The sequence below is a fragment of the Phaethon aethereus genome (assembly GCF_964289735.1).
Source record: "Phaethon aethereus genome assembly, chromosome: 5".
NCBI classification, from domain to species: domain Eukaryota; kingdom Metazoa; phylum Chordata; class Aves; order Phaethontiformes; family Phaethontidae; genus Phaethon; species Phaethon aethereus.
Window position 1 is genome coordinate 53,110,007 of NC_138579.1, and position 22,234 is coordinate 53,132,240.

General features: G+C 39.8%; 1 protein-coding gene across 1 annotated transcript in view; it reads left to right on the forward strand.

Annotated features, from left to right (window-relative positions):
• Nucleotides 1-755: 755 nt before the first annotated feature.
• LOC309405203 (mucin-5B) overlaps nt 756-22,234 on the forward strand; it is a gene marked incomplete at both ends in the record, with an annotated part of 45,884 nt that continues 24,405 nt past the window's right edge. The window contains 16 exons of the mRNA XM_081999917.1: nt 756-837; nt 2,531-2,786; nt 4,048-4,162; nt 5,503-5,590; nt 7,585-7,718; nt 8,116-8,341; nt 9,133-9,258; nt 10,011-10,128; nt 11,357-11,495; nt 13,553-13,654; nt 14,674-14,743; nt 14,995-15,132; nt 15,849-16,013; nt 16,866-16,960; nt 18,434-18,560; nt 21,662-21,914. Coding sequence (XP_081856043.1) covers nt 756-837; nt 2,531-2,786; nt 4,048-4,162; nt 5,503-5,590; nt 7,585-7,718; nt 8,116-8,341; nt 9,133-9,258; nt 10,011-10,128; nt 11,357-11,495; nt 13,553-13,654; nt 14,674-14,743; nt 14,995-15,132; nt 15,849-16,013; nt 16,866-16,960; nt 18,434-18,560; nt 21,662-21,914 — 2,234 coding nt within the window. The remainder of the gene's footprint in view (nt 838-2,530; nt 2,787-4,047; nt 4,163-5,502; nt 5,591-7,584; nt 7,719-8,115; nt 8,342-9,132; nt 9,259-10,010; nt 10,129-11,356; nt 11,496-13,552; nt 13,655-14,673; nt 14,744-14,994; nt 15,133-15,848; nt 16,014-16,865; nt 16,961-18,433; nt 18,561-21,661; nt 21,915-22,234) is intronic.

Genomic DNA, 22,234 nt, shown 5'->3' on the forward strand with positions numbered 1-22,234 from the left:
CTGTTTGGAGGAACCACCACCTCCGTGCGTAAAGAATAAATTAACTTCCCGTGTCTGACTGGTGCAATTAAATCCCATTTGTGCAGTAGAAGTGAGAAGCTTGTATTTTGTGGACTAATGTCATTCCTGGTCTGTGAAGCAGTAAATCTCTGGCTTTTTTTGTAAGAGATTTTGGATACACTTTTTAAAGGACCTTGCCCTCCTGCCAGAAGTTTTTGCTCTAGATAAACCATACATCATGCCTATCTTACAGTATTTTTTGCTCTAACATTTAGAAGTCGCCACCAAGTTAGCAGAGGTTACAAACACTTTTTCTTGAGCTGGGGGACCGTGCTGATGTGCAAGCCAGTGAAAAGCTCTGAAAGAGGGCAATGATTGCTTGTTACTAATCAGATATTATGAAAAGGAAAAACTATTGTTGAGAAAGAAAAAGCAATGCTGTAGGGCTGGTTATATTAAATTTTTTTTAATTTATTTAGAGGTGTATATTAAAAAAATAAATAAGGAAAGGACAGCTCTCTGTCTCCACATTAAAGCAAGAGAGAACTGGATCCCTATCCTGTCTGAAAGATGGGAGGTTGCTGGGTGCTAAACATGAAACCACTGAAGGAAACTTGAATGAAGCTCCACCTTTCAGGCATCCTGTCATCAATGTTTTGTTCTCATGCCAAATTCCTGGCCTATAAAAATCTGCCTATAAGCCAAGAAAAAAACACTCCCCTGGAAGGATTTTCAAGTTACTGCTTCATGGCAAGATGGAAATAAAAAAGGGGAGGTCATTTTGGATCTTCTGCCTAATTTGGAGTTGTTGCAAGGGCAAAGAACCAGTTCAGATAGGTAAGAAAAAACCTAATTCTCAGATTATTTGCTCATATATTGCTCTCCATAGGTGACAAATAGAGTTGTCAAATGAAAATGTGCAACATATTCATGTAAGAGCTGTAGGCATGCCAAATACTGTTTAATAGCTGTAGGAATTCCAGATACTCTTTAACATTGTACATTTTCATCCTTAATGTCAACCATTTAAGCATTTTACTTTTTTTCTTTCACTACTAGGTAGTTTATCAACTGGTTTATGTCCTAGGTGACTAATCTTAAAGAGGAGACTCTCTAGATACAGTTTGCATTATAAAAAAATGGTGACATCCTTTTTAACATATTTCACATATAATCTTTATAGAAGAAATATGTTACCATAATGCCTGCTAGGCTTGATTGAACGTTGTGCATTACTGCATTAGGAGTAATCCCATTTTTTGTGGTCTGCTGCACCGTTACCTCCTGGTTTGGTTCTGAATGTCTTACACTTTTCCTAGTTGCTTAATACACAAAAAATTGATGTGACAGTTATTGCTGTCTTAGCAATTCTAGCAACTCCACTTCCAAGAATAGAATATCCAAACTTTCGCATTTCCCCTCATTATTGTGTAGGAAAGTGCTAAATCACCCTACTCCACTTTAGTGTTGCAAACACCTGTGGCAAATTGCAGTTGCTTTAAAAAGCTGTTTCTGTAAGGACTTCTTGGCACTTGAGTTTGTGTTGCACATTTCTAACAAGAAGATCTGAATTTTTCAGTGTTCTCTTGCTGGTTCTTAGGTAGGAATATTTATCACTGAGTGTATTAATGACTGTTTTTTTATTTGATTTGTGATGGATGTTGCACATTCATTTTCCTAAACATGCTACATAAACAACACAAAGAAATTTGCCCATTTTCATTTGTCATTCTTTCAGATGGGCCTAGAAGAAATGCTAAAATCATTTTGTAGCAAACGTATCTTTTTTAACTCAAGGTGATTCATATTAGTGGTATGAAAACTACTTTCTGAAGTGATGTCTTATATGCACGTAAAGTATGTATCAATACCTTCAACAGAGGTACAACTCAGAGGTCCAAGACATGAGTTTTGGTTGAGATGAAAACCAAGTAGCTCTGAGCTGCCTGCTGAAGCTGGTGACAGCCTCAACTGCTGACAACAGTGGCTGCCATTTTTGCTGAAGAGTCATGCCACCTGCCACCTGCCATGCTATCTCCTAATTAAAGGATTCAATTCAAAACTTTGGACCAAAGTCTTGCCTCTGTTAAGAAGCAGTATTTCAAAAGTAGAAATGAGATTTAGGCAGCTAGAATGTGATTTTCCTCACTTCACTTTAGATACCTACAGTGTAAATGTATCTACAGTGGAGGGGTGCCATCTACACTGGAACTCCTCAGCAATCTTTATAGACAATGGACAGAAACATGCAGTCTTGGGGCATCTTCTTACTAGGTAGGGAAGGTGAGCCTCTTCTGCTTCTCATTGTTAGCTTCAAAGGAGCCTGGGCTCATCTGCTGACCTTGGAGGTATCTCTGGCACAGACTTCAAAAGTTCAGTGGATCGAAACTCTCTCCCACAAGCTAGTATCTTCCAGGGGTTAACATTTTTCCCTTTGTTTTTTTTGTTGAAAAAACGTTAAAGGAATGATTTTCAAAGGGCCTCATATGAGGTGAATTTCTAAGCTCCCCTCCTATGATTCTTTCTTTAGTCCAGGTCTCTACTGTCAGTAGGAGTGAATGTGCCACCTGGGGCAATTTCCACTTTCATACATTTGACCATGTTAAGTTCACTTTTCCTGGAACCTGCACATATGTCTTCGCTTCGCACTGCAATGACAGCTACCAGGACTTCAACATCCAAATCAGGCGCAGTGACAAGAATAGCTTCCTGATCTATTTCATTGTCACCATTGATGGAGTGATCTTGGAGGTGAAGGAGACAGGCATCACAGTGAACGGCAACAAGTGAGTAAAGACCGTACTGTTTTTTTCCTTCTGCAGCGGTTGTGTTGCTATGTTATTAGCAACAGGTGGTCTGTCTAGGAAGCGGACCTGTTCTGCAAAGGTGCCAATGGCTGTGTATGACATGTTCATAGCACTTTGAACAGGGTATTGCGAGGAGTCCCCCCAGAGTGGTGGAGGAGGCAAGGAGCATATAAAGTACATCTCCCAGGGATCAACACCAATATGTTAAGCAAAGGGCAATGTGTATGTTATAAAAGTAGAAAGTGTAAGTTTCCTTAATGTTCCTTTGATTTGGGAGGGAGGGGTGGAGGGAAGAAGATAAAATTGACACTTTATTTACAGAAGGCTTTGATTTTGTAGGAACTGTTTTTTTTTCTCAAAACATTATTTCTGTGGTACTAACCCTACTGTATGATGCTGTTCAGTCCTCCTAGAAAATGTTTTCTGTTTCCAGATAGGTTAGTCTAGAAGATGGCACCGCTTTGCAGATCACAGCTTGCCTTGGTATCTTCTTACACAAAAGAGAGAAATTTCAGAAGTCAAAATCCACACCTTTAATTCCAATCTGAAATGAACCAGAAAGCAAAATGCAAACAGAATGGTAAAGTACTCCATAAGTAAAAAGTCATATACAACGGTAGCTGAAATCTGGGCACAATTTTAAGGGCAGCCTTCATGAGAAGGCTCTCAGCATACAGGTATGAAGGGCCAAGGCAAGCTTTGACTCTGGGAAAAACCCTCACAATCTTGTTGGAGAGAAAATGGCAAGCCTATGGGCTGTCTTCTCTTGACAGCCTGCTAGAAACAACCAAATATAGAATAGCATCACTAATTTGTAATTATAGTAGCAAAGTCCAGGTGTATCTTCTAAATCAAAGGTGCAAGAAATCTCTCTTTTATGAGAACCTGCGGTATCCTCATGTCGAGGGACATTTTCCCAGTATTGTGATCTTGCTCCTTATAACCTTTTGGTTTAGGTCCTCAGGATACATAAACAAGCAGAGCTGCATTGGTATCAGTCAAGTGGCTAATGTAGTATTGACACACTCATCACCAAAATACATTTTGTGGATTAAAGCTGGTAAAAGATCACAGTGGATGAGGTGATACCTAAATTTAATGCATTTCTTTTCAAGGTTGAAAAGAATGTCCCCATGGCTTATTTAGCTCCTTTTGACTCTATTTTTTCTTTCTATATCTCTGAGAGGATTTACTCAGACTTTTTTTCAATGCAGTCTGTTTTGTTGCCTCCAATTTCCAGGATCCCCATGCCTTTCAACTTGAAGAGTATCCTGATTGAGGACACCTGTGCTTACTTCCAAGTCACTTCCAAGATGGGCCTGACACTCAAGTGGAACTGGGCTGACACTCTCCTAGTATGAACAACCAGTTTAGTTGTTTTCCTCTTGGTGAACCTCATCAATGATGAAAAGCAGAGCTGGATGCAGGCACCGTGTTGGTATAAGAGATTGTGGAGAGGAGGTATCACTGTATCCATAAGCTGATAGGGACATATCAAACTAGGTAATAGTTTCTTGGGGCAGGGACATGGAGTCACAACCCTCAGGCATTCACAACCAATTTTGTGTGACAAAAGGTGCCACTGTTAACCATGGAGAGAACACCTCTAGTTATCTGAATCCTCCATGGGGCACTGGCAGCAGCACAGCTAGTTCCTCCAGCTCTGACTTGTTAGTTACCCTCTGTCTCGATGCACATCTTGTGTGGGAAAGTAATCTGTGTGGCCAGATCAGACCTTGGCCTCTCTCATTCCAAAGCCTTGCTATGTGGGAGTTACCCTCTATACATCCACCCAAAAATATCTTCTTCTGCAACAGTGTATTTACACTTTTGGGTGTGAACACTGCTGCTCCACAATCAGGACTGAAATTAAATAAATGAAACTTGTATGTCATGTTTCGCAGTTCAGAGAGAGGGTAGGAGGTGAATAGAGACAAAAAAAATCAGGAAGCAGTCAAGTAGTATTCAAATTCTGATTTAATAAAGTATTTGTTTTCCCTCTTCCCCTGTACCAATTAATACCTGAAGAATTACAGACACCACCTGTAGAATGGACACAATTTTAGTGTGATATACTTGTAGGAAAAGCACTGCCTTTTTTTGGTGGACCTGAGTGACACCAGTACTACTCTCCAAGCATGTAGGAGTATTTAGGTGCAATAGTTTTATCTAGCAAGGCAATGGCTCTTTATTGTCCCTGAATGTGGGCAGAATAAGTTATGCCGGACAGACTCACCCTTAGAAATGTTACCAAGTTTTCCATTTAGCCTATGGACTAGAAAAAGCCTTAGATATAGCTAAAAGCTGACCACAAGTATCCAGCATCAGAGCACAGTTATCTGACCTGTCCAGAGGTACCTCTCTTACCTTGGTATCTATCTTACCTTGGAAGAGGTACCACACGTCTATATACCAGTGTCTCTGTACTGGGAGACACTGGTTCAAGGATTAGTCCACTATTCAACATGCTTCAATTAGCTCTTTAGTAGATAGGAATGACAATTGCTAGAGGATTATCTTCTCATTTAAATTCAACCTGTCTGCAGGTAAGTTTTATGGTAGGTTTATAATGGAAAATGAGACTGCTACAAATTAATAATGAGCATTTCTGTTACTATGATCTTCTGTTGTGAACAACTTTGATGTGGGGAAAAGCCTTTAAACTCCAGGTTTCCTCTTTCCTTTTGTTTTGCAGCTGGACCTTGAAGAAACATATAAAGGGAAAATATGTGGTCTATGTGGGAACTATGATGGCAGTGAGAAGAATGATTTAATTTTGGATGGTAGGCCATGAATACAGCATATTCCACATAGAACAGAACTGTTAATACGTGACATGAAACTTGGTATCTGTTTCCTGTAAGCAGGGTTTCAGTTTTCCTGACAGACTGAAATACATGAACATTTTCATATACAGGAGATGTACTTTAAGAGGTTCTGGGATGATTTGGGTTCCTCTGCTGTTTGCAATCTTGCAAGCATCTCAAACCTCTTTGACCGAAATTAATTGCCTGGCTGTCATGCAAGAACATTGCCAGGTTTTCCACTGATAGCAGCAAACTTTAAGGAACTTGTAGACTCAGTTGAGGCACGAGTGCATTTTCTGCCCTTCCATTTTCATCATTTTACAGTTGTGTATCAAGTGAGATTATTTTTCCTCTGTAATGAAATGAAAGCATCATCATTGAGCCAGAGAGATTTCACTGAGCATCTTTGCAGAAACCATGGTGCCATCCACCGACACCTTCAGATATTGCACTGAACTGGAGAGAGGCCAACACAGCAAATAGCTCAGGCTACAATCCTGCAGCAGGTTGTATAAGCAGAAAGAAACCTGCACTCTGGCATAATTAGCTGCAGGAATGAAGCCAAAGTTATAACATAATCCTTTCATATACCTGGTCTTCTTAAGTCGCCAGGAAAATATTGGCATCTACCTCAGCCATTCAGAAAGAATCCTGACATTTGATTAAAACTACCACTTGTCATAGATTTGAGGTTCACTGTCATATTTCATATTAAGGTTTTTGTATGCAGCTTGGTCACATTTCTGCCCTTTACTTCACAAATGCAATAGGTAAAAACTAAAGCTGGCTCAGATTTTTCTGAAGAATCAGTTTGATACGGAGAAGCATTGGTCTAAGAAAAGCAGGCTCTTCTTTTATGTATCTGGTTCCAAAGATAACAGGTTCCCACACCCGGGTACCAGGGGTCCTCCCACGTCCCTCCTTGCTGCTCTGAACACATCCTTCTTCCCGGGCTGAGCTGGCAGCAGTCAGTCTGCCTGCCCAGGCTAAGATCCACTGCATGTAAAGGTTCAAAATTTCTTCTCACTTTCAGACTCTGCTCTTGAGGAAAAAAATTGTCAGGAAGAAAAATCCCATTTCTACATGAAGTAGCTCCTCTTGAAACTTTATTCTTTATATTCTTTAATGTCAACTGACAACCTTGGCAAATCATGTGACTCTGAGAGCTCAGGGCTTTAGAAGGGCTTCTGTTTCCAGAAAAGTTAGTAGCAAAGCACCTGAAAACAACACATTTGTGGAAGTCATTCTCTCAGGCCTGCACTTAGTTAAGGAACTGAGCCAGTATAGGAGAACAGACCTGGTCAGAAATCTGTCTATTAAACTTTTTTTTAAAAAAAAGACATATCAGAGAATGGCAATTTATGCATACTCTCCACAAAAATATATAAATTTTTGTCAGAAATATTTCTCACATCCAGGATCAAGTTTCTGGTAATGCTTTGGGAAAATGCACCCCTCTAGCTAGTGTAATGGTTACACACATGTATTTTGTGGCTGTCTTTCTCCTGCTCCCCCTTCCCACCTTCTCTAGCCTGTAAAAAATAATAGATTTCCAGATGATTACAAACATATGCACGTAAGGCTGTACTTCAGGTTGTGATAGTAGAAGGCAAACTAAAATGTATGACTGTTACACATGCAAATACAAAACTCTGTAAGATCAAATACACCCAGAACAAACCCAGTCTTTGGAAGTGATGAGGTGCAACAGAAAGGTCAAGAGTCTCATGTGATTATAAATGCCCAGGCTGACAGCAGGCCTTGATACAAGTGTGCCAGATTCCTGGCTCTAGTTCAACAGAAGTTGTATCAGGCTGTCATCCTCTAAAATATGGATGCTGTGGTTAAATTTGGGCATTTGGTGAAGAGCATACTGCCTTAGAGCCCGAAGATTAAGTGCATCTTTATAGCCCATTAACTGATCTAAAGAATTGCAGGCAGTTACTCAGACATGTCTGGGGGTTTTGCAGGGTACAAAATGGATCCAAGGCAGTTTGGGAACTTCCACAAAGTAGAGGATCCATCACAAAAGTGTGCTGATGTGAGTCCCGATGACAAGACTGGAAGACATCCTAGGAGGGCAGACGATAGATGCAGTAAATATGTAAGTACGCGTGGCCAAAAAGATAAACCCTCCTGAACTAAAGTGCTGGAGAGACTGTGTTGAAACAAGTGTTAATTACAGAGCATGAAACTGAGTTGGATTTTTCAGGAGTCCACTCATGAATCTGAGCAAAATGTTGATCTTATAGCTGAAAGAATATCCTATTATAGTGTTAAAGAAATAATGGGAAATGCACAATTGAATGACAGCTTCCAGTCCAAGAAAAAGGATATCATAACAGAAAGATAGACTGGAAAATCATCCGAGGTCCCTTCCAACATGAATTATCCTGTGACCCTGGAATCATGTCATCAAAAATTGAGAAGCACATCCATAAACCTGAAAGTTGGTAAAATGTCAAGTATTGCTTTTCTTTTCCTTCTTTTCTATATTACAGAAAAAAAGATGCAAGAAACTTATGTCCCGTTTTGGAAACTGTTCCAAAGTGGTTGCATTTGATGACTACGTAGAGACCTGCACTGAGGATATGTGCCACTGTGCAGTTAATTCTTCTCACTCTGATTTGGTTTCCAGCTGTATTTGCAGCACTTTAAACCAGTACTCTCGAGACTGTGTCCTCAGGAAGGGAGACCCTGGGGAATGGAGAACCAAAGAACTTTGCTGTAAGTAACTCCTACTCTGGAGATTTCTTTCAGTTAGACATATACACATGTATTCTGATCCCAGCAGAGCAAAGCTGTGAATTACTTCTGTACAAGTACTTTAATGGAAACATTGTTAATGGGAAAGCTTCTACAAATTTAACTTGATTTTGCTTCTTAAATTAGAACTATATCTTGATATATTAGACTATATCTATGTCCCCCTCCCCCTTACGTTTTCTCCAGTTCTTTTTTGAATTTTACCATGCACAATTAACTCATAAATAACCTTGTTTTAAATGTTGACATCTAGTCAGAAGAAGTCTCTGGGAAGTCTAATGTGTTTGTCCTTAGCTTATCCTGTGCTTTCATACTCAGTAGTTGTAGCTACTGAGTAGGAAATCACTGTAAATCCAGGGGGAAGGCTATAGGTAGTTCTCCCGAACTGCTGGTGTGGATTGGGATAGAAAAGTACTGTCAGAATGACTGATGCTTCAGGCAAAAAGAAGCTATTATGACTCCAGAAATGATTCTGATGTCCTTTGCTTGTATCATGACTTCAGCCAACCTTGAACTAGTAAAATAATGTGAAATAACTCATATTTCCCAACAGTTCTGTTTTCTCCAAAGGTGAAGTAAAAGTGACCATAAAAAGTTCCTTTAGAAGTTAAACAAACATGACACATCTGGATAGAAAGTTTTGCACACAGGATATGGGTGAAAGGATAAAAAAGGAGTTGGGTAGTAATACAATGATTTGGGAGCCTTTATAAATACATCGTTAACATATCCCTTTTCATTTGGTCTTGCAGATCGGGAATGCCCAAGCAACATGGAGTACATGGAATGTGGAAACTCCTGTGCTGACACATGTGCTGACCCAGAAAGGAGCAAGATTTGTAAAGCCCCATGTACAGATGGCTGTTTCTGTCCTCCTGGTAAGGCAGTTCACTTCTTCCAATGGGTCACACGTATCAAGAGACAAAGAGGGAGGGTGATCCCTTTTAGTTAATAGCACTTTTTTTTAACATTTTACACTAAACCCAATGAATAGACTTCTTCTTCTTAGCATAATTTAACAACTTTCTTCTTGGAAGAACCAGATCTCTAAAGATTCAAGATCCTGATACTGAAGGAGGAGAGGGAAAGATTTCTAAGAACTAGACAGAAAAAAAATGGTACAGAAGTGGGAGGAGAAGTGTTCTCTAGATAGTAAGAATGCAGGTGAAGATGTCTGCTGAGGTGCCTCCCTGTTACGAGGCCAGATCTTGCTGTAGCTTAAGTCACATGTAATATCAATGCATTGTCAGGTGTGTGCATGTGGAAGTTTTCCTGTGAAGTAGAGGCTAAGATGAGGGTCTGATTTCTGTTAGAGTCACTATTAGAAAAGGATGGAAACGGACTCGCATCCTTGCAATCTGGCACTTGATAGTCCTGCTCACAGTGACAAATTCTAGTAATATGCAGAGATATTCTTTGGGTTTTGTATTGTTTTCATTTGAGGTCTAGTATGAAATGTTTCCCATCCATTAACATCTGAAAGGATCTTTTGTGGTGTTTTGCTTAAAACATATCCCATTCATTTACAGAAATATTGAACACTCCAGAGTTTTTTCCTTACTCTAATATTCCTTAATGCTGTTTCCCACACTCACCAAAGGAATATTAACTAGCCAATGTGTCTGAACAGGAACTATCCTTGATGACCTCGGTGGCAAAAAATGCATCCCCAGAGACAGCTGCCCCTGCATGTTTCAAGGCAAAGTCTACACATCTGGAGGGACTTACTCCACTCCCTGCCAAAGCTGGTACTGTTGTAAGCTTGATTGCACTAACAAGGCAGAGGCATTTATTTCAGAGCGTTGATGAGTTGCATTCTGTTCTTTTCTCCTTTTTCTTCCTATTCCTAACATTTGTCTTAAATAATAATGCAAAACCTGGGGCTGAATTTCAACAGTACAGGAAAACTTAGAGGTCATCCTCAACCTCACGTAGTTACAACCCTCACTTGGAAGTGCCAGCAAAAACTGAGCTGAAGATTTCAGAATGCAGAAGAATGAGACTCTTTACTGGTTAGTTCAGAGGTATTGGCCACTAAAGTGAGGCAAGGAATCATATCATGTTAATGAGTTACATTTGCAACCACTTCTAGATCTACAAAAGGCTTTTTCAATGCCTGGATCTCAAAAGTCCTGATCCCTGAGAATGATTTGATTTAGAAAAGAACCTGTAGCTTGAGCCCATCACCACTGTGCATTAGTGAAAGGTGATAAGACCTCAGGTATTTTTCTCAAGACAGTTTTATTTCTTACTCTGATATCCATCTAGTAAATGAACAGTCATATGTGTTATTTGAGCTCCTGTGACACAGCATCATTTCTTGACCATAAGCCTAACCTTTCCTGTAGGGAGGAATGAAATATGCTGTGGTAGGGGTAGGCCTGTTCTGCAAACCCCTTTGGATCGAATATTTCCCACATTTTGAGGAAATACTCCTCAAAACCTGCAATTTTGAGGAACTGAACTTGATGGGTTTTGGGTGGTTCCCACCTAGCCACATCCCCACAAAGCCTGAGTTAATGTGTCTGAGCTGTTCTCCTCTTTGTGTGCACAGTTGTAAGAACTGTAACTGCTCATTATCTCAGGCCCTCCACAATTAGTTGCTGAAATGTTGCATCAGCAACTTGCTGAACAGTTGCATCTGTAGCATAAAAAGTTGCGAGATCCTGCTTGAAGAGGTTCGTTCTTTCTTTAAAAAGTCAAAGACCCTGAAAAACATTTCTTGCTTGACTACCTCAGTGTCTTTGAAGCAGCTAGTTCGAAGCCCAGTGCAGTTAAGTCCCTCATTGAGAGGCATTCAACCTTCACACTTTAATGGACTAATATAAAATCCCACAGGGATTTAATAAGTAGCTGAATACAAGCTAAAAAGACAAAGAGGTTATCATCTGTGCAGATTCAGATACAGATGTTATCTCACCATTGCTCCTTTAAAGCTATGTTTATTCTAACTGCTCCTTTTTGGGTTTTGTACAGTACTTGCAAAGGAGGCCACTGGAACTGTATCTCCCTGCCCTGTTCTGGAAGTTGCAATATAGATGGAGGATTCCATATAACAACGTTCGATAATAAGAGATTCAATTTTCATGGCAACTGCCATTATGTCTTAGCTAAGGTATGAACAATCTCCCATTTCACTCCTAAATCTCTTGAGTAGCATGAGGCATTAAGCTGTGCTGGCTTTATTTAATTAAATGGCACTAATCCAGCAAAGCACTTCAACACATGCTCAACCTTAAACCCCATAAATTTTCCCATTGCTGCTTAGCATCTAAGTTTTGCAGCTTCAACATAGAATCATAGAAGAGTTTGGGTTGGAAGGGACCTTTAAAGGTCATCTAGTCCTACCCCCTGCAATGACCGGGGACATCTTCAACTAGATCAGTTTGCTCAGAGTCCTATTCAACCTGACCTTAAATGTTTCCAGGGATGGGGTATCTACCACTTCTCTGGGCAACCTGTTCCAGTGTTTCATCACGCTCGTTGTGAAAAATTTCTTTCTTATAGCTAGTCTAAATCTGCCCTCTTTTAGTTTAAAACCATTACCTCTTGTCCTATTGCTATAGGCCCTGCTAAAATATCTGTCCCCATCTTTCTTAGAAGCCCCCTTTAAGTACTGAAAGGCTTCAATAAGGTCTCCCCAGAGCCGTCTCTTCTCCAGGCTCAACAACCCCAATTCTCTCAGCCTTTCTTCATAGGAGAGATGTTCCAGCCCTCTGATCATTTTTCTTTCCCCTCCCCCCTCTCCAACAAGTCCATGTCTTTCCTGTGCTGAGGGCTCCAGGGCTGGATGCAGTACTCCAGGTGGGATTTCACCAGAGCAGATTAGAGGGGCACAATTGGCTCGCTCAATCTTCTGGCCATGCTTCTTTTGATGGAGCCCAGGATACAGTTGGCTTTCCAGGCTATGAGGGCACATTGCTGGCTCCTGTCCAGCTTTTCATCCACCAGTACTCCTGAGTCCTTCTCAGCAGGGCTGCTCTCAATCCCTTCATCTCCCAGCCTTGTATGGATACCAGGGGTTGCCTTGACTCAGGTGCAGGACCTTGCACTTGTCCTTGTTGAACCTCATGAGGTCCACACAGGCCCATTCCTCAAGCTTGTCCAGGTCCCTCTAGATGGTATCCCATCCCTCAGGCATACCACTCAGCTTAGTGTCATCTGCAAATCAATCACTCAATCCCACTGTCTATGTCATTGATGACTATATGAAAGAGTACTGGTCCCAATATGGACCCCTGGACCACTTGTCACCGATCTCCATCTAGACATTAAGCCATTGACCACTATGCTCTGGATGTGACTATCTAACCATTTCCTCATCCACTGAACAGTCCACCTATCAAATCCATATCTCTCCAATTTAGAGAGAAGGTGGTTGTGGGGTACTGTGTCAAAGGCCTTACAGAAGTCTAGAGAGACGACACCTGTGGCTCTTCCCTTGTCCACTGATGTACTCATCATACAGGCCACTAGGCTGGTCAGGTGGGACTTGCCCTTGGTGAAACCATGCTGGCTGTCTCATATCACCTCCCTGTCCTCCATGTGCCCTAGCATAACTTCTAGGAGGATCTGTTCCATGATCTTCCCAGGCACAAAAGTCAGTAGTTCCCAGGGTCCTCCTTTCTAACTTTTTTAGAAATGGGTGTAATGTTTCCCTTTTTCCAGTCACCAGGGGCTTCACCTGACTGCCATGACATTTCAAATATCATGGAGAGTGGCTTGGCAACTATGCCAGCTTACATAAAAAAAGCTTTACATAGCTTATGTCAACTATGTAAAACATAGTTTTACATCTCTTTTTTTTAATGAATTAATTTTCTTATTGGATGCACTAGTGTAGATTTAAGCATTTCTCCTGAAGCTTTCATCATGACTGTCAAAAAGAAGTGGATGAGCAAAAATTCCTGCAAAAAGATTGAATTCCACATGACTGTCTGCAAATATGCTAACCACATAGATTGATAGCAAAGAAACAGTGTGCAGAGGAATGGCAGTGAACATTATTGATTTTGGCAATGAAATAAAGCAGTTTGCAGTTTCAGATTAAATGCCCCAGTTCTTTCATTATTCCATCTCAGCCTTTCAGAGATACCTTTTTTCTCTTCTAGCTCCCTTCTCTGTAACATGCTAACAATGTCTTGCACAATCCCTTTTCTCACGTCTTTTCAGAATACTGATGACACATTTGTGGTGATTGGAGAGATCATCCAGTGTGGGACATCAAAGACAATTACTTGCTTAAAGAATGTATTAGTCACACTAGGAAGAACTGTAAGTAACTTGCTTTAATTAGTGAAATATATGTCACTTTTCTTTAGGTTCAAATATGGGATTTCTCTAACACTGTGTGCTCATTTTGGTCTGTTGCAGTCCTGAGCCTGCAAGATTAATACCAGCAGATGATGTTGTGCATGTGTTTACTGGTTTTGTTTTTATGAGAGTTATTTTCTTTCCAGTTCTTTTGGATTCTCGCTTTCCCATTTTCTTTAGAGGGAAATGGCTAAAAATTATCCTGTCAACTTTCCCTCTCTTTTTCATTACTTCAAACTTTTTCACTTGTTTCTTCTTGAAAGATTGAGATTTCTATAAGGAAAGATCCCCTTATTTTTAGAACAGTTCTGAGTTCTGAGGTTTTTCCTAATGCAACGAGTGAAATATCAGAATTTTCCAAATGAAGGCCAGAGGCTTCTCCTATGGAAGGTTATGCCATGATTCAAAGTGAATGTGGTGAAAACTGAGTTAGGACTGGTATTTATGCACTCCTAAAGATATACATATTCATTCTGTCCACATGGTATTTAACTGGTGCAATCCTAACCTTGTTAGGAAATCCAACATCTTTCCATAGTCAATAAAGGAAGAGGATCTGCAAAGCACAAGTCAGCACACTTAAGATATGAAGTATTCTTCTGGAGGGGTCTGTCTCCCTCCATTGACTACTGAGGGAGTTTGAGTCAGATAGCTTTCATTTTGGGTATATCACGTTTCCAATGAGATGGATCCAAACCTACACATAACATCTCACACATGATTCTCAAAAAGATAACTAACCTCTTAGGTATGTGAGAGCAGTCAATCAAAGCTGTTGCTTATTTTTTGTTATGGCCTAGAGATTTGCTCTACGTTACTGTATGGCATCCAGACGCTGAGTTACATTGACCCCGGAGGTGATCATGTTTTGAAGACATGACTTCTTAATGCTCAATGAATCTTGTCAGGTAGCTGTTGTGTATCTCACGTAATATGCTTTCACTACTGTGGGCTTTTTCTTTTTTCCTTTTTCCCTGTAGACTATAAAAATATGTTCCTGTGGAAATATCTACATGAACAATTTCATTGTGAAGCTGCCAGTAAGCAAAGGTAAATGTATTTCTTCATATCTTTCCCAGACTAGCCTACATCTATTTACAGAGGGATTCCTGCTCTATTCTCTGAAAAGCACATCATCAGGCTCATTGTTAGGTCATTTGGCTTAGGTGGACACTAGGTCTGGGACTCCCTGGGAATTCCTGTGTTACACTGGATGCACTGGTAAATGGAAGTTCCCGTTTGCTCAGCTTCATAAAGATTTGCAGGTGCATACTTTTTTCCCCCCTTTTTTTCCTCTTTAGATGGCATCACCATCTTCAGACCCTCTACATTTTTCATCAAAATCTTGAGTTCAACTGGAGTACGGATTCGAGTGCAAATGAAACCTGTAATGCAGCTCTCCATAACAGTCGATCATTCTTATCAGAATCGCACATCTGGTAGGACATATCATGCTCTTCCAGTTTGCTCTTAAACTGAGTAATAGTTGCTTGTCTATCACCTTAAGTGAACAAATTATTTGATTTTATATTGACTTTGGTATGCCAGAATCCCTGGTTAAATCTATAGCCTTCCTGAAACAAAGTATTGGCTAAACCCTTCAATTTGGGGGATTAGATAATCTCTGTGATGTTTAGTGTGTGCAGGTCTTTTAGACTCTATTTGTAAAAGCAGGCCTTCGTCAGAGACTTGCAAGATGCAGACTATATTCTTGGTTGCCACCGATCTCCTGTTTACATCATTTAAGCTTTCTGTGCTTCTGTTTCCTATCCATGTAATGGGTTTACATCCTGTCTCTCCAACCCATTTTGTTTTGCTTTTGCGATTTCCTTTGCTTATAAGCCTTTGGGGAAGGCATTTCTCTGTCAGTGCTTACTGAAGCACATTTAAGCAGCTTCCAATCTCTGTGCTATCACTAAGTGCTACTGTAATGCAGAAAAATAATAATTACACTCTGAAGGGTCATGTCTGATTTGTGGGAACATCAGGATGTCTCCGAAGGAAAATGGGCTTCTCTCAGGCGAGGTCCTGACAGACCTATTATAGAGCTAAGAGTGTTTATCTAGAAGCCATTCTCATGCAGTTCATTTCCACTCATGTAGTGATTTCTTTTTTCCTTTTGCCTTTTTTTTTTTTTTTCTGCCACCCATACAAGGTCTTTGTGGCAATTTCAATAACATTCAGACTGACGACTTCAGAACAGTCACTGGAGCTGTGGAAGACTCAGCTTCTGCTTTTGGTAACTCATGGAAAACTAGAGCCAGCTGTTTTGATGTTGAGGACAGCTTTGAAGATCCTTGTTCAAACAGTGTGGATAAAGGTAGCAGGCTTTTCATCCCTGGATTATCAGTGCTAAATAGTTTCTACACAACAGATAACCAAAAAAGCTTTAGAAATCTCATAAACATCAAAAGCCACTGCCTTTGAGGCTATTACTAGGCAACTACACATTGGGTTTTGCAGGCCTTTAAGGTGACAGATTTGCGTTTAAAACCAAAAGACTGCACTGCTGGAGAAAGAGCCAACATCTTCTTCACTGATGACTTGAAAAGCACACGCAGCATCAATGAAAACAATTTAGGTTTCAGACAGAGCATACTTGGTTGTCAATATTTGGGCAAGATCTTCATCCAATCTAGGTTGTTAAAGCTGTGCTCAAGTCAAAAGGAATAAGTTATCAACAGTACTGACTTCAGCAAACATTGTGCTCTACTAGGGGCCCTGTCTGGTTTCTCACTTTAACTGGGTTTGGATATATATAGGATTCAGATTGTAGTCTCCTAGGTATTGCCGCATGTAATTAAAACTGCAGCTCATAGCCACACAGCTCACTGATTATTACATTGCTTGACTATAAAGAATTGCCTGACTGTAAAGAAATAGGAAAGTTTGATGGAAAACCATGAAAATGGGGAGTTTTTGCAGATGTTCTGCAAATCCAGCCACAATAATAATGTTAGTATCTGGAAGGTGAAACCTTGACGGTTGGTCAAGATAGCTGGTCACCCAACCAGCTATGCTTATCACCCTGATTCGTTAATGCCCCGTATTTCCTTCCAGCATTATCTGAACACTTCAAGACATTCTAGTTCTGTGTGATACCTGATAAGAATATTGATTCAGGTAGTAATGTGGTTTAAGTGACTATGGACTATATTTTTGCTCACTTCAGAAAAATTTGCCCAGCATTGGTGTGCTCTTCTGTCTAACACAAGCAGTGTGTTTGCTGCCTGTCATTCTGTTGTAGACCCTTCTGTGTACATCAAGGTAAGGCAACTGGTCTAAATGGGTGGTTTAATTTAGTCCAGAGACTGATCTGCCATGAAGGTAGTCTGGCCTAGGGGAGTGAAATAGGTTACAGTAATGCTTGTTTGCAAAGTTCACTGATGATGATGAAAAAAATAATAAAATAAGAATTTATGCAAGATACGATGGGCCTTTTTGGCTGCAGCCCTGAAAATATTAAGTGACTGCCACCACTGACAGTTCTGTTGCATGACCCAGAAGCAAAATAGGAAAAAATGGGTTTACTGCTCTTGAAAACTGTACACTCTTTGAAAACCAAATCAGTATTTCTGTGTTTGAACTGAGACTTTTTTCAGCCCCACCAGCCTCTGACTTGGTTTGAGATTCACATCTAGGGGAAGAATATATACTATATTTACATTGTTTATATCCTGTTTATTATCTACTCATATTTAGAATGCAAGAAGCTGCTCATAAGTACTCTTGGTGTACAGCTCTATAATGCTGTTGAGGAAGTTGGCTGAGCTAGAGAGTTGCCACATTTATGTGAACAATAAAGAAGTTTCTGCAAAAACACAGAAAATTCATGTAGGGAGTGTGTGTGATACAACTTACTGAGAGAATACCTGAGCCTGAAATTTTGCCTAAAATTGAATATGTCTTCAGTTACCTTTAAGAACACAGCTTATGCTTTACCTCTCCCAAGTTTCCCTCAAAAAGTGTCTGCTTGAGAATTCATGTTAACTATAAGTAAAATAGGAATTTGCAATTTTCAATTAAGGAAAAGTAATAACCAGTTTCTTATGGATATGTCTGTTACTCTTGCTGGTGTCATCAGATTTTAAACCAGAATTCATGGAAGCATTTTCCAAGACATCAGTAATGGCAGGATAAGTCACCATATATGCATTATGATCCTACTGCTCTTGAGTGACTGGTTGTACCTGGGTCCTTCTGTCCAGCCACCCAATTAAAGGAACTTGACCTTTAAGTCCCCTTTATACTTACTTAACTAGTTCTTTAGATGTAATTACATATGATTCCCTATTAAATCATTTTCTGTTATGCACCTGTCAGTCAATTGGTTGTATCTTATCTACACACTAGATAGTTGCACAAGTGCCAGTTATCGCTGTGCAATGTTTTCAGATGACATATTTTGACATGTCCTAGATACAACCTCATGGGAAGCTGGTATAGACATTTCTTGGTGCTTTAATGGGCTATAGGTATCCTTATCATTCTTATTATTCATCTATTCATGAGTGTTAGACATAACGTTATTGCAGTTACATGATTGTAATTGATTTCCTATTTCTCAGGTTTGCATATTTCATTAACATACATTTTCTCTTAGAGATATTACAAATTAAGTTTCATTGGTAATAATACTTTTTCAAAAATATATTGGTTAACTACTTTTTGAATTGCTGTATATTTCCCTGCTTCTTCTGTGACCTGGGCATAACACCCATATCCTTTTCTGTCCCCTAGAAATGTATGTATGACACCTGTAATGCTGAGAAGAGTGAAGTTGCACTGTGTAGTGTGCTCTCTACTTACTCCAGAGACTGTGCTGCAGCAGGCATGTCCCTGAAGGGCTGGAGGCAGGACATCTGTGGTATGCATCCTAAAATAACTTGAGTAGGGATATGGAGGAACAGTTCCAGGAGAGCCCAGTCTGTAGCAGTCAGTATTTTTCCTGTTTAGTCACCAAGTCAGTGGGTCTTTGACAAATAGAATAAGTATATATTCTATAAAAAAACTTCTGCCTGCCAAAATCCGTTCATGTCCACTTCATGCTCTTATGATTTATGTTCCTTGTGTAAAATATTATGTGAATTCAGTACTCAGAGAAGCAAAAGACTGTAAAGTGTATTAATCAAATCACAACAAGGAGTTGCAATTAGGTTAGTTTTGAACACATGGGCCTCTCCATGTGTAATTCTGATACCTTTTTTGTAGTTCATCTCAGTCCTTTTGTCTTAGACATTGCCCATGCAAATGGTACCACTCTCATTAACTGCATTTTTTCCATGTTACAGTAAAATAGTAGTAGTTTTTAATAGATATATATTGGTAATATCTGAGAATGTGGAAGTGTTTAAAGGCATTTTCAGCTCAGGACTATCTAAGAAATGAATAAAAGTTTCTTGGACATACACATTGTCACTAAATGCTGGGTTCGAAGTCCACATATGTATATATTTTTCTTTGGCTCTGACAGAATTTATTATGAGGTGGTATCTGAGCTGAGAATAAAACTCACAAGTCCCAACGTTTGAATTTTACTTCAACATTTCCATTTTTCCATTGACGATCAGATAGTTCAAGTGAGATTTGCCTATATCAACATGAAAATAGAGGTACAGGTTTCTTGACTAATAACACATCTGAAAAGGAAACACAGCAACAATTATTTTTATGCAGCTTTGATGCAGCTGTGATCTATTTAATTGCCTGACTTAGAGACTAGCTGGGATATTTAATAGAGACAAACAATGTAACTGGTATGGTGCTTTGCCGAAGGCATTTAAGATTGCAATAAGAACAATTTATCAAACCCGTGCTGAAATAATTCAAAAGGAACACTGTGTAGTCCACAGCAAATTATCCTAGAATCATGCAGATTTATGTACTAGACACAGTTTCTGTTTATTGAAAGCTTTGTTACCAACATAGAGTTACTGACATTTTTTACGCCAAAGCAAAACTGGTTTGCAGCATGGGTTAGACTGAAAACTGTGGACTCATGGCACAGTAGGTAATATTGACTCAAACAGCGCAGTAACCTTGGGAAAAAGATGTTAATGGATTAAGCAGCACAATCATTTTAGGCCTTATCTAAGAAGAAATAATCTTTTGGGAACATGCCTGTGATAAGATTGAAGGTTGCATTATTCATGAGTGAAAGAATAAATGGGCCAGAACAGTCGCTCTCAGTGGTCTGTCCTGTTGCAGGGGTCGGAAGGTTCTTCCAGCTCCTGCAGCTGTCTCCACCTGTGCTGGGCTGCAGGCAGCATCCAAGGCAGGTTATATCCTAAGGGAATGTCTACACTGCAGTCGGTAGAGTGTATGAAATAAGTAAACCCTACTAGCTAACCGTTGGCAATGCATATATATGACACAATCTTTAGAGGATGCATGACCCATTACTTGAGTTACTGGTTACCCAGAAGACCATTTGGGTGAGTAGCCTCTGCTAAGTCACGGCACTGTTTTTCTAGCACTCCTTGTGCAAGCTAGCTTGAAGCTGTCTTTGGTATGTTCATGCTGTCTGCACTCATATTTCCAGTTGTGACGTGTGGAATCTAAGGTTACAAATCTGTGACCATGAGTCACATGAATAATATGATCAAATAACCTTTTCCTTACCAGATAACGCTTTACCAAAATTGATCTTTTTCCTCTATGAAAAATTAAAGGGAGAAATAAACACATTATGTTATTGCATTAATAACTAACAATAGAGATACCCATTCAGGCAAATCTGATGTAAATTCATGTTCAACATCTTTACTAATATCTTTCTTATTTGGCCTATTTTGATTTACCAGTTACTGCGTCTTCATAGTGTACCTATAAAGTAGGAGAACATGACCTGCCCAAATTATACATGAGATATTGTGTCTGTTCCCGCTAAGACCAAGGAAACTAGCTGTTTTTTGTTGGTGGAGGTGGTGCTTTTGAATATGTATACAAACCTAGCACACTAACTAATCTAACAAAGTGTACTGTGGTCATGGACTGGAAAACCATACAGGGCTTTGTTTAAGCAGGGAATCTATTGCCAATATATTAATGATATTGCTGCAAAGTTAATTAACACCATTGCCTATGAACAACTCACCTATACCTTGTAGTGCATCTGTGTGTATCTGGAAAACATCTGAGGGGTTAAATCTGTGGTTGTGAATTAGAAAGACGTCCAAGATGACTAGATTCCCCATTCTCATTGAATTTCAGAGGAATCTGGATGCCAGGCTTTCTTGAAAACCACAGCCTTAATGCAGGTGATATTTCCTGACAAAATTTGATGTCATTCCTATGGATTACTACTGCAGATTTTACTGCAGAGTTTGAAGCTGTTATTTATTGTTAGTCTGTGAAAATTAACCAGCTTTTCACCGTCTTACAGGGTCAGCTGATCTTTTTAGATTTTGGTATTTAACTGTTTGGTCCACCCAGAGGTCTTAGAAACTGTTGTTTCTCATTTCCTCAGAGGATGACAACAAGAGTTGCCCTCAGGATATCTATGAGAATTCAAACACTTTCTTTGGTAGCATCAAAGGATTAGTAGAGTTTCTTGGCACTGCCCATTTAACAACAAAATTTACCCCTTACAAAATATGCTAATTTCTTCAATTATTACCAGCCAAAGAAATCATTAGTAAAGAACAGAAAATTAATTTTTAGCTTACAAGGACAAAGTAGAATTCATTGGTTTAATTTTTTGGCATAGGACAGAAGTATAAATTGTACAAATTACAAAAATATACTGATTCCCTTATTCAGTCAAGATATACCCTGCTGAGTGTTTCAGTATTCAGTGTCACGTAGTTTAGCCTATGTGAGCAGACTTCCCCCAGACCACTGGGAGACAAGGTCTTCTAGTTTGAAAAAAGCACATTTATGGCTACCAACATGCAGAAAGCTGCATTAACAGCATGAGTGATGATTGCACAGAGAAGGCCATACATCCATTTTATTTTTCTTGCAAAGATCCCTCTGAGGAGTGTCCTGAGACTATGGTTTATAACTATAGCGTGAAGTACTGTAACCAGTCTTGCCACTCGCTGGATGAACCTGATCCGCTGTGTAAAGTTCAGATCGCTCCTATGGAGGGCTGTGGTTGCCCTGAAGGGACCTACCTCAATGACGAGGAGGAATGTGTAACTCCAGATGACTGTCCCTGCTACTACAAAGGCAAGATTGTTCAGCCTGGCAACTCCTTCCAAGAGGACAAACTGATGTGGTAAGCTACTCTGACGATGCAAAGGCTGCATACTTAGGAGACATCAGGTCTCACTGGGGAAGTCCCTGCTCTAATCCCTGAATGGTGTCATTTTACCGTAAGGAATAATGACAAATTTCTCCTAGATTCTACCAAAGCAAATATTCCCCTGGCAGGAAGTGCAGCCACAGCAAAGGTTAAGATCCTATATTCCTGCTACCAAACAAGAACCTGAAAACATCTTAAGTAGAGTACTGTTTGCAACCTATATCTATACAAAGTTTATTGTTGTGTAAAAAATATCCCTATATGGTGGGAGCAAGTATTCTAGAAGATAGGGG